At 39.6% G+C, this 12,621-nt stretch overlaps 1 protein-coding gene across 2 annotated transcripts in view; it reads right to left on the minus strand.

Annotated features, from left to right (window-relative positions):
- The window catches only part of ATP9B (ATPase phospholipid transporting 9B (putative)), a 1,400,042-nt gene that overhangs the window by 1,147,122 nt on the left and 240,299 nt on the right, over window positions 1–12,621 (minus strand). For both annotated transcript variants that reach the window (XM_053714846.1, XM_053714845.1), the window contains exon 6: window positions 1,660–1,718. In XM_053714846.1, coding sequence (XP_053570821.1) covers window positions 1,660–1,718 — 59 coding nt within the window. The remainder of the gene's footprint in view (window positions 1–1,659; window positions 1,719–12,621) is intronic.

Raw genomic sequence — 12,621 nt, forward strand, 5'->3', positions numbered from 1 at the left:
TAAGTGTATTTACCAAAAATACAACAAACAGCCTATATGTACACCTCAGATAACCAGAAAATCAGAATAAAATCCAAATAGTTTGCCTTCAGAAAAACGTTACCCACCCACCTCCTCAGCAGCTCTTATGAGGGTACTCACCCACCTCCTGGTCAAAGAAATTAATAAAACTTGGCCCAGATAGCTTGAAATGCCTGCCAACTATCCCTGAGCAAATATCAGTCAGTCACTGATCCAATGTGGAAGAAACAAAAGGTCATCAAACAGGGGCGGATCTTAACTCTGGAACTACATGCAAGATAAAGCCTGTGAATAAAAACACAAAAAACACACTTTGAGAAAAAGTGTAAAAAATATTCCTCTTTGATTCCCCCACTTGTCTCCCACCCTAACCGCATCTACAAACAGCTGAACTGCTAACTGCATAAGATGCTTTACTATTTTCTGAGGAAAATGAGAAATCCCAGGCCAAAAACATACTGAGAACTGCTAAGGGGTAATAGGGTAATGAAATAAGAGGAATTTTTTACTGAATTCTGGAAATTCTGGTGTTAAACACATAGGTAAAGCGCTACGTATAAAGGCTGTGAACCCCCAACTATTTAGTACCTATAAAAGGAGAGTACTAGGTATAGTTCCAGGGCTGTGTTTAGTGTCTGAGTCACTTACCTGGACTGCAGAACCCCTCCACTGTATCTTACCAGCTTGCTGAGACCTTTCTCCCTCACAGAATGCTGATCCAGTAGAGAGCCCATTCAATACAAGTAAATATATTGCAGAGGATACATGCAGATATGCATGTAACCACTCAGGTGGAGGCTAAGGGACGGGGTCCCCCTGACGCCTGAGGGCAATTATGGTAGAGAGATTTACCCATTAGGGTACTTACTTGCCATAACGGAGGTATTCCTTGACCCCTGCTTCACTCAGAATCTTGGAGCAATTATCCTGAAGTCCTGCCTGAGCAAAGATGGAAAAGGGGTACTGGGTCTCTAGTCAGGTCTAAGCTCCCAATAAATCATTAGATAGAAAATAATAAAATATTGCTTCCAGAGCACCTCTCTCAAGAAGAACAAACTGAGTGTAGAGATGAGGTGGGAGGGATTAAAGCTCTTGTGAGGGTTCTTGACCTCCTCCTAGTGGCAGGAAATACATTCCACATGTTATGGACCTATGGACTCTCATCATCTTACAAAAGAAAACAGCTTGCATCTGCTCTCTGTTTTCAATTATTAAAAGTTCCTACATTTTATCAAGGATAAATCAAGGATAAATCAAGGATAAATCTAGAGAATTTTACAGAATGAATCACCATTTGCAAGGTTAAAAGATACAGCTCTAATTCATACACCCTGGCGAATGGTTACATATTGCGTAATGTAGTGTATTTTGCTGCCCGACAGAGCTACACAACATCGTGCAGCAATGAGAAGTCAGATATACAGATTGCAACAATACCTAAATCAATCAGACTTTGTTAATAGCATTCTAAAAAATGTCTTTATAATGTTATATCTCTTGTTTTTAACTGGGTCCTTTTCATAAAAAAACAACTATTTTTAAGAAAGATTTTTTGTTTTTGTTTTTTAATTGGTGAGAGAAAAAGTGAACACTTCAAAATCTTTTTTTTTTACAAAACACTTAAAAGGAATACATTACCTTTTCCACTATGATGAGGTCCCCAACTTGGATGTCTGAACTCTTTACTTGTACTTTACCTAAAAAAAATCAAATACATCAAAGCTTAGCATGAATATGTATACATATGCGTAAGATGAAAACAGAATCATGAAAATTCCATTACACAAATTTATATAGCATATTTTATCATGTTAATTGTTGCTCCTGGTTATGAAACAGTCTGTTAAACTGCAGCAACATACTGGTATCAAGATTTTTTTGATGATCGTTTTGGCTTAATTTTACAGAAAAGTAACATATTTGCAAAATAAAGAAAATTCAGAGCAGTTACAGGTAATTTAACATTTTGATGAATATAGTCAATTTTAATTTTATTAACATATTTAATTCATTTCAGATTCTTGAAAAACTATTGGCTTTAACATACCAACGTTTATCAGAGATTACCAGTAACATGGGACTTTCTATGAATAGCATTTCTTTAAGTTATTGTTAATGGAGTATTATTGGATCAGGTCTCTAAATTTCACTCACCCTCCAGACCAGTATATGTATTAACAGCATTTTAGCAGGTCTATAAAAAGCATATATTTAGAACATTAAGGGCCCATCTCCAAATGCTTTAGTGTGCCTAGCCCTAAGGCAGAACATAGAGTGATCTGAAATGTCATCGCAGAAAATGCAGCATGTCTGCAGAAAGAACAGGAACTGTTAGCACTTTAACTTTTCAGTGCTGCAACAGAGCTGTTTTCTGGCTGCATTGTATAAGTTTTCCTTAATACAGTGCATCCAGAGCAAAGTGCTGTTTGAAGACAACAGTCAAATATGCAGTAGTGCTACAAAGCAGCAGTGCATTGATTGTTGTCTGGCTCTGAGATTTTTGCAAGCTTGTTCCCAGGCTTTTCCCACAGTCTGCAAAGCTGTTTTCCTCTGAATGTAAGATGTTTGTATGAGCAATGCACCTTTTTTATTACTACATTTCTATGTTAGACTAAGAGAAAAGGAAACAAATTAATTCAAGAGACATTTTACAATTACTTTTTTTGTCTGCAGCCAACTTGCAATGCAATTTTCAACTACTGCACTAGATTATACAACTTTAAATATTGCTTTATACTCCAGTTAACTAACACATTGCAATTGATCTGGTGCATTAGTGTAACTGACAAATTTACAATTTTATTTTATTTAAAAATGACCTGCAGAAAAATTTTCACTAAAAAAATCTCATCGCAGAAAGTGAAAAAAAGTTTTGTCTCCGGGGTGCCTAGCAGTCCCTAAACATTTGACAATAAAAGTAAAAGATTAAAATGTAGGCCATGCCCAGCACTGCGCAATATGTTCAGTAACATAGTCATTCACGTAAAAAGAAGAAAAATGTTCCAGTGTGTGAAGAAATTCACAAAAATTCAAAATTATGATTTATTTACATTTATCAGTTTGCAAGCACTTAAAGAGAATAGAATCAAAAGTGTCCTTAGAGAATGTATTTTCATATTGAAAATTAGTTTAGCTCTACAATGTTTACAGGATTATTCAAATTAGATAAAAATATATCCCATTTATTTCAGAGCGAGTCAGCTCACAGCCCTGGATATATTAGTGTAATCAATAGTAGTTGATTAATAGTGAAAACTTCACATGCATTCAACAAAAACACTTTCCATCCAGAACCTCAAATATCTTCAGTGTTCATTGAGCCTCACCTTAAAATAGGACCTTCCTTGTTAGTTCTAACCATTATCATTACACCCCATGAAATCCTCACTCTTCCCAACAAGTCCACACTCCTAGTGCCCACTGGACTTTAGAACAGTACTGTAATGAAATTCCATGAAAACGAAAACCAGAAGCAACCCGAGCTGAATACAAATAGCACAAATGTATAAACAAAAGGTAAAAAAACAACAAAATTATATCAAATTTGAAATAAGGGAAGATATCACTTTGTCTTTAAATGTGTTACAGCCACCCATAATGTGATCAAGAGTTATAATATTTTATCCTGACTGAACTCTTCTTACTGAATCTTTACATAACACAGTACAGACATATGAGTTAGAGAGGAACTACATCATATTGTACGCTTTTCATTATTACAACCAAACAGAAAAAAAACATCTTTGTTAAAAGGGACAGAAAACCCCAAAATGTTCTTTCATGATTTGGATAGAACATACAATTTTAAACAACTTTTCCATTTACTTCTATTTTCAAATTTGCTTCATTCTCTTGTTATCATTTGCTCAAGGAGTAGCATTGCATTACCAGCAGCTAGCTGAACACATCTAGTTAGCCAATCACAAGAGACAAATGTGTGCAGGCACCAATCAGCATCTAACTCCCACTAGTGTAGGCTATGTGCGTATTCTTTTTCAACAAGGGATTCCAAGAGAACGCAGCACATTTGAAAAAATAGAAGTGAATTTAAAAGTATCTTAAAATGATATGCTCTATCTAGTTCATGCAAGTTTCATTTGACTTTCCTATCACTTTAAGTGAATAGTGTAATGAAATAGGGGGGAATATTCTTGGTAAAAATGGAAGACATTCGATGACCCTTTAAAACTGTCTACTTAAAAAGGACAGTAACCACCTCTTGCTTTTGTGCAAGAAAAAGGAAATTTATGCTTACCTGATAAATTGATTTCTTTTACGATATGCCGAGTCCACGGGTTTCATCCTTACATTTGGGATATTAACCTCCTGCTAACAGGAAATGGCAAAGAGCACCACAGCAGAGCTGTTACATAGCTCCTCCCCTAACTCCTCCCCCAGTAATTTGACCGAAGGTATAGGAAGAGAAAGGAAAAGCTAAAAGGTGCAGAGGTGACTGAAGTTTTGAAAAATAAAATAAATCCTGTCTTAAAATGACAGGGTGGGCCGTGGACTCGGCATATCGTAAAAGAAATCAATTTATCAGGTAATAGAACAAAGGAGGACCCAATGGCACCACTGATTGTAAATAAGGAATATAGTTATTGATACTTTTATATAACAATTATATTTGGGGGAAGATGAAAAAATCTTCTATCCCACTTATGTCTATAGTATCATTGTTAGGTGCTGTGTACTGGTAAACTTGGAACAAAAATTGGGGATAGAAATCTCCAAAAAAATGTACACTTGGTTAGCACTCTAATTCCCTAATCTGGAATTTTTAACTGAGTTACAAGATTGTGGTTCATATGGATTGAATTAAAACATAACTTTTATTAAACTATGTATTAAAATAAATGGAATGGACAATACATTTAAAAACCCAGGAATGATTCAACTAATAAAGGAATTTTGGACAGAGTTATAATTAACCATGTAAATAGCTGCTATAATGTAAATAGCACTTATAAATAACTAGACTGGGATTTCAACCGATTCTATGCGTTATCAAGTTCTAATACTAGTGGGAGTAACCCACAAGATTGTTAAAACATTCATACATACAGTAAGTATTCTTTTTTTTTTTTTTTTTTTTTTTTAGTTTTAAATTTTTTCTTTATTAAGAACAAAAGGTACATACAGTTAGATAACCAAAGAAAGAAATTACTTTCCACAAGTACATCAAAACAATTACATAGCATTAACATATAACAATTAGGCGTATTGCAGAGTTATATACATCTATATATATTGTAAGCAATATTTGTGCTTCTATTCAGTCAATGCGGGGAGTCTACTATGTATCTAGAAGTCACGGATAGCGGAGTGTAACTCCAGAGTCGTAGTGATAGGGTTGAAGTGACAGTTGTAACCACGTTTCTCAATTACTTTGTCGGTCTGTATTTTAACATGGTCATTCAGTGGCATTGGGAGTAAGGGGTAGGTTATAGGGTTAGTAGGGAGGGAGTCATCACATGGGAGGGGGAGGGGAAGTTCAGGTGAGAAGAGGTGAGGAAAGGGGAAGGGGTTAGGGTAAAGAACGCGGTAGTGGAGATGGAGACATGAAGAGAGTGAGTGGGGGAGAAAGGGGAGAAAAAAAAAAAAAAAACTACTTGTGCGCGGTATCTCCTGTCCCAACTGCCTAGGGAGAGGAAAAGCGGTACGGGAGTCCGTATGGGTCTACTGGATCTGAATCCAGTCACCCCAAATTGCCCAGTAAACTTCCATTCGCTCTAACGAGCTATATGCAAATTTTTCCATGTTGGCTAAGTATTGTATTACCTCACAGACTTCCGAAATCGTGGGTGAGGTAACCTGTTTCCAGGCTCTAGCAATGCAAAGTTTGGTGGCCGCCATCACATAGATCACCAGTTGCTTGCTACATTTGGGGAGAGTATTATCCATGATGTGGAAGAGTGCCACCCTTGGCGTTAGCTGTATAGTCAGATTCATAGAATGCAAGAGTGTCTCAACATCTTTCCATAGGTCCTTTATTTTAGGACATGACCACCATATATGGGAATTGGAGCCTACCCTTCCGCACGATCTCCAGCAATCGGGAGATACATTAGGAAACATTCTCGACAGTTTGGTGGGCACTCTGTACCATTGTAGCATTAGTTTCATATAACTTTCGAAGATCGTTATACAATGGATCGTTTTTTTTGTCAATTCAATCGCTGCTTTCAGCTCTATATCTGATATGATTAAAGCCAACTCCTTGCACCACATTTTGATTTGGCTTGGGAGGCCTTCTGAGTGATCTTGTAGCATGGCTTTGTAGTGGAATGTGAGGGGTTTCCACGTCCCCATCTCAAGCAGCCATCTTTCTTCCCATTTAGAATGGGGTCTGAGAGTCTGAGTGCCAAATTTCCAGGAGCGAAGTAAGCTGAGTACCCTACAGCATTCAAAGTAGAGCCATAAGGGAGAACCGCTTAGTAAGTCGAGTACTTGATGGACTGTCATAAGTTTACCGTTTGAAAACAGATGTTCCACCATGTCTATGTTGTGTTGTATCCAAAACTCAAGATGGATATTCGGTAGGTCCCAGAGAAGACCCCTTATCTGGTGAATCGGTGAGGGATGTGGGGCAATCTCCTTATGATGTCTAAGTACATGCCACATTTTGATATTTTGTTGTACTATGGGGTTAGGAACTCTATCTACCAGCTGCTTGTGTTCATGAACCCAGAGAATACTTGGTAAGTCTAGGCCTTCAGGTAGGTGTAGTTCCTCTATTTTGAACCATTTCGGTTCCTCTCTAGTCGGGCCCCAAGCCGTGATCTGTGATAGTCTAGCGGCTTCATAGTAAAGGAATATATTTGGAAAAGCTACTCCACCTTTGGAGAACTCTCTCTGCATGGTTTTGTAGCCAATCCTAGGCATCTTTTTCCCCCATACATACTTAGAGAAAATTCGGTGAATTTGTTGTAATGTGCCATGCGGGATGTTCAATGGGAGACATCGGAATAGGTACAGCGCTTTAGGAAGCAGTGACATTTTCACCGTGGCGATGCGGCCCATCCAAGAGATTTCTCTGAAATCCCATCTGTGTGTTAAGGATCGCAACTCCATGATGAGGGCGTCAAAGTTTAAAGAGAGGATGACGTCTAGGTCTGCACTTAAGTGAACACCTAGATGTTTGAGGGACGTTGTAGACCAGTGAAAGTCATACGTTTCACGTAGGCTCAGGAGTTGGTCTTCGGGCAAGTTAATACTGTATGCCTCTGTTTTTGAGACGTTTATTTTGTAATAGCTCAGAAGGCTAAATTGTTCTAGGGCAGTGAAAACTGCCGGGACTGAACTTTGGGGGTTTGTGAGAAAGAGAGTAACGTCGTCCGCATACAGAGCAATCTTTTCCTGACTGGTGCTTACTGGTAATCCCTCAATGACAGGCGACATCCGAATCAGTTCTGCCAATGGTTCCATGACCAGGGCGAATAGCAAGGGGGATAGTGGACAGCCTTGCCTGGTACCATTGGAAATATTGAAGGGAGGAGAGCAGAAGCCCAACCCTCTTACTCTGGCACTTGGATTAGAGTACAAGACTTTGATCATGGTTATGGCTTCGGGTGGGAAGTCAAACGTGTCCAAGACTCTCCACATATACTCCCATCTGACCCTGTCAAACGCTTTTTCAGCGTCTAGTGACAGGGCCAGAAGGGGGACAGCTCGTCTCTTCGCCTCGGAAAAGACGGAAATCAGTCGTCTCGTATTGTCCGGGCCCTGCCGGCCGTTCACGAATCCGACCTGGTCTGTGTTGATTAATCCCGGCAGCAGGGGAGACAGCCTTTCCGCGAGAATTTTAGAATATAATTTTGTGTCTACATTAATAAGTGAAATGGGACGGAAATTGCCGCAAAGGGTCGGGTCTTTACCCGGCTTTGGGATCGCAACTATAGTTGCTTCAAGATATTCTTGTAGTATCTGTCCTTCAGTTCTGATTTCGTTGTACGCTTGACAGAGTACAGGTTTGAGTTGCGTTTGTAATTTTTTGTACAATTGCCCCGGAAACCCATCCGGGCCCGGGGCTTTATCAGTCTTCAACTGTTTAATTGCTATTCCGAGTTCCATTTCAGTAATAGGTTCAGTTAGCTTAACCTTGTCTTCCTCTGAGAGTTTGGGTAGGCCTAGTCTCTGTAAGAAGGAGGAGATATCCGGAGGAGACATCACTCTGGGTGTCTCATGAGAGTTGATGTTGTACAGGCGTTCATAAAAGTCGGCAAAAGCCTTTCCTATGTCTTCAGGAGCATGTACTTTTTGACCTTCAAGGACGAGGTATGGTATTCGGGAGCTAGCTAGTTTCTGCTTCAGTTTATTTGCAAGCATCGAGCCTGCTTTGTTGCTTTTTGAGTACATAATCATTTTGAATCTCAAAAGGGCTCGCTTAAATTTTCCCACTTCCAGGTTTTTAATCTGTGATTTCAAATTCAAAATCTCAGTGGATAGGCTAGCTGTAGGCATTAGTTTGTTTTGCCTTTCTTTCGCCCGTAGGTCGCAAGTGAGCTTGCCTAGCGGGGCCCCCAATTTTTTTTTGATATTCAATGCCTTTGCAATACAGAATCCCCTGATGTACGCCTTTAATGCTGCCCACCTGATTTGGTGCGAAGTCTGATTGGGTCTGTTAGTGTCTAAAAATTCCTCGACCTTGTCGACCAATTCTGTGACAAAAGAGATGTCCTCCCAGAGAAACCTCGGGAGCCTCCATGACGGTCTAGCCAGTGCGGATCTCTCAATGTCAATAGACATTGTAACAGCGTCATGATCTAACCATGGACAGCTGCATATGCTAGAGTTTGTGATGTTGTTCATAGACCAGGAGTCGACAAAGAAGTAGTCCAATCTCGAGTATGATCGGTGAGGGGGAGAAAAATACGTGTAATCTCGTGAGTCAGGGTGACATGCCCTCCACACATCATAGAGCTCAGACTGGTATATCAGGTTTTGAAATTTAGGAGCTGTAGATCTAGAGTAGTTGTCTAAAACTCTATCTTTCGGGAGTTTTTTGTCCGTATGGGGGTCCCAGACTAGATTAAAATCTCCTCCTAGAATTAATGTGCCTTGCTTCAGGCCATCGATAAGATGCAGCATTGTGCGGAGGAAGGTTATCTGACCTTGGTTAGGGGCATACAAGTTTACTAGAGTGAAGAGGTGTGAGTTCAGTTTGCAAACCACCAAAAGAAACCTCCCTTCTGGATCCATTTCTATATGTTGTGGTTGAAATGCAACTCTTGCACTGATGCAAATTGAGACACCTCTGGTTTTTTCATGGTAGGTGGAATTAAGGACCACCGGAAAGTGTCTAGATTTCAATATTGGAGTATTAGTTGAAGACCAATGCGTCTCCTGAAGGAAGGAAACATCACACTGGAGCTTCCTTAAGTAAGTTTGTACCATACTTCGCTTCTCTGGCGAGTTAAGTCCCTTCGTGTTGAGGGAGACAAATTTAAGACCAGGGTTCATCGCGAAGGGAAAAAAAAAAAGGGGGGGGGGGATCTAAAGGGTGAGGAAGGAGGAAGAAGGGAAGTTAAATAGCCGTTGTTAGTAGTCTGAGAGCAGTAATGAGTGTGGGCTGGTGGTTATCGTCTGTTTATAAGTTATGAAAATATGAAAAGTAGGTCACTTAGTGAGTGCGATTGAATCTGTGTTCTTGTGCTTACTTTCGGTAAGCTATGGTGTTACCCTTGGGGGGGGTGGAGAGATACAGTCCTACGACTGCATTAACCAATGTCCAAAAGAGTAAGAAAAAAGAGAAAGAAAAACTGAAAATCGGGGAGAGGAGAGAGGAGATGGGGTTCGGGCCGAGGCAAAGTCTGTAAGAGGGGGGGGGGGGGGGGGGGGGGGAGGGGGAAAGAGAAACAGTAATGTGCATCGCTTCCCTGATAAGCAGGGTCAATTCTATGTATATTTATCGAGGTGTAACTGTATAAATTAGTATCATTCTATAGGTCATGAGGAAAGAAGAAAAAGGTGTTCCTGTATAGGGTTTAACCGTAAATGATTAAAAGTGCATATGTCAAGGAGAGAAAAATGAGATATTAATGGTTCAGTGTGCTGTCCTGAAGGTCATGTAAAAACTTTATCTGATCAAAACAATATCTTTCAATCATAAATGCGAGAGAAAATGGTGAAGGATCACAGTAATCATAATAGCTTCAGTCTGTGTAATTAGAACCTACCAACTATATTTTAGCACATAATGGTATCTTTGTTGCCTAGGTTAGGTGTTTCTGTTCTGATCTAACATCTGGTATGGGTCATAGTAGCTTCACTCTGTATAACCAAAACCTGCGAAACTACATTTAAGTGCATAATGGCATCTTAATTGCCAAGGTCAGGTGTTTCTGTTCTGATCTCGCATCTCTTATGTGGCTTATCTATGGATATTTAGGCTAATCTATACTCACAGGTGCAAAACTAATATATCTTAATTAATAATTAACTCATATAGGCAATAGGGAACTAGAGGGGATCTAGTAAAGCCTTTTTGTCAGATATGCTTAGGACTTGTCTTATAGCATTTACTTTAGGACTCAATAAGTTATGCCTTATCAAACGAGACTCTCCGACTGAGGCTAACAGGCTCTAGTCATGTGATGAAACATATCCTTCCTATCACATCCATCTTAACATACCCATTCGCATATTCAACGGCTTATGTGTCTCTATTAGTACCTAGTGGGTGTATGCTAGGTTTGAATATAATTGTAGGGTACTATGGGCTGAGAGCTATTAAAGCAAGTATGGGTGTCTAGGGAATAGGGTGCGGGAGTTAAGGTCCTGGGAAATTATACGTACTTTGGAACAGAGATAGTAATATTTTATCTCTTGTAGAGACTGTTAGGTTGGTTAGGAATTACCTGTCTCAAATCTCTAGACAAATGTAACATATAATAAACATAGGGCTTGTGAGTTATGATAAACAGTGCATATAATCAGTGTCAAGGGTAGCACAGAATAACTGTAAACATTGCAAGAGAAAGAAAAAATTCAAGCATTTTCGTTATCAGCAATAGGGCAAAATGGGATAGTCTCTTATTGCGTGTCCATATCTTTGCAGCGTATCCCCATATATACCTTCCATATAGGATTCATTGAAATTTGCAACAAGTAACAGAGATGATAAGAAATAAACCTAAGCATTGCTAGAAAGGTATGTATTACTCTGACATTTTCACAGTCGAAGCCAGACCAGGAGGATGAATCCTGAGGCAGAAGGTCTCTTATGACAGTACATGTAATAAATATCAAGAGTAACACATGAAAACTGTAAACACAGATAAAGAATAAACCTGAGCATTGCAAGAAAGGTATGTATTACTCTGACATTTTCACAGTCAATGCCAAAGCAGGAGGATGAGTCCTGAGGCAGGAAGTCTCTTATGACAGTACATGCAATCAATATCAAGAGTAACACATAAGGACTGTAGACACTGCAAACAATGAAAAGAATTCTAGCATTTACATTATCAGCAATAGGAAATCTAAGCATTGCAAGAAAGGTATGTAGTACTCAGATATTTTCACAGTTAAAGCTGAGTCAGGAGCACGGTTCCTGAGGTAGGAAGTCTCTTATAATATGTATGTGCCCATGAAACTTATCTTCAATCAGGATCCAATGTCTCTAGTCCTGTAGTTTAACATTCCCCCTTTCATAACAGTTGCATAACTAGGGAGCAAATAAAACATCCCCCCTGCAAAACAATATAACAAAAAGCATTTAGTAGCAAAGGATATACTTATCAGTCTTCATCTCCTGAGGATTCTTCTACCCTATCTGATGATAGTTGCTGAGGTGCTAAGTTCTGTCTTTTAGAAGGGGTACTTCTCTGAGCAAGGGGCCTCCATTCAAATGCAGATGGTCTTAGGATAGAGGAGGGGGTAGTGTTGAGTTCCATATCCTGAGGGATAAGGGAGCTATTTTCTCCAAATTGGTTGGGGAACTTGGTCCATCCCTTGAGAAGGAAGAGGCCTTTGTCTGGGGTATCCGCTGTGTAGAATCTTCCATCTTTTTGAATCAGAAGTTTAGTAGGGTATCCCCACCTATATTTAATTCCCATCTGTCTCAATGTCTTTGTCACTTCACGGAATGTGCCTCTCTTTTGCATCGTAAATTGAGACAGATCTGGAAATATTTGTATAGAGGCAAATTTGGCTGGTAGAGTGGGGCGAAGAAACATGGCTCTAAGAATTTGTTCTTTGTATGTGAAGTAGTGGAATCTGGCTATCACATCCCTTGGTTTCTCTGCTGAGACATTCCTCCCCCTGGGGAGTCTGTGCGCTCTGTCTATCAGGGTCTCGTTGGGGAAACCTGGAGGGTGGAGTATTTCACACAGTTCAAGAAGGTATTTGCCAAGATCAGTTGGGGTAATCTCTTCAGGTACACCTCTAAATCTTAAGTTGTTTCTGCGGGAGCGGTCTTCCATATCCGCCATCTTAGCTTCAACTGTGTCTAGCATGTCCACTAGAACTTGAGAGTGGTTAGCCAAGTTTCCCTGTTCAACTGTTAAGTCCTCTTGTTTTTTTTCCAGGACATCAATGCGTTCACTAATAACGCCAATATCTCGCCTGAGGTCTGCCGTGGAGCTCTTAATAGCTTTT

The sequence above is a fragment of the Bombina bombina genome, chromosome 5, assembly GCF_027579735.1.
Source record: "Bombina bombina isolate aBomBom1 chromosome 5, aBomBom1.pri, whole genome shotgun sequence".
Lineage (NCBI taxonomy): Eukaryota > Metazoa > Chordata > Amphibia > Anura > Bombinatoridae > Bombina > Bombina bombina.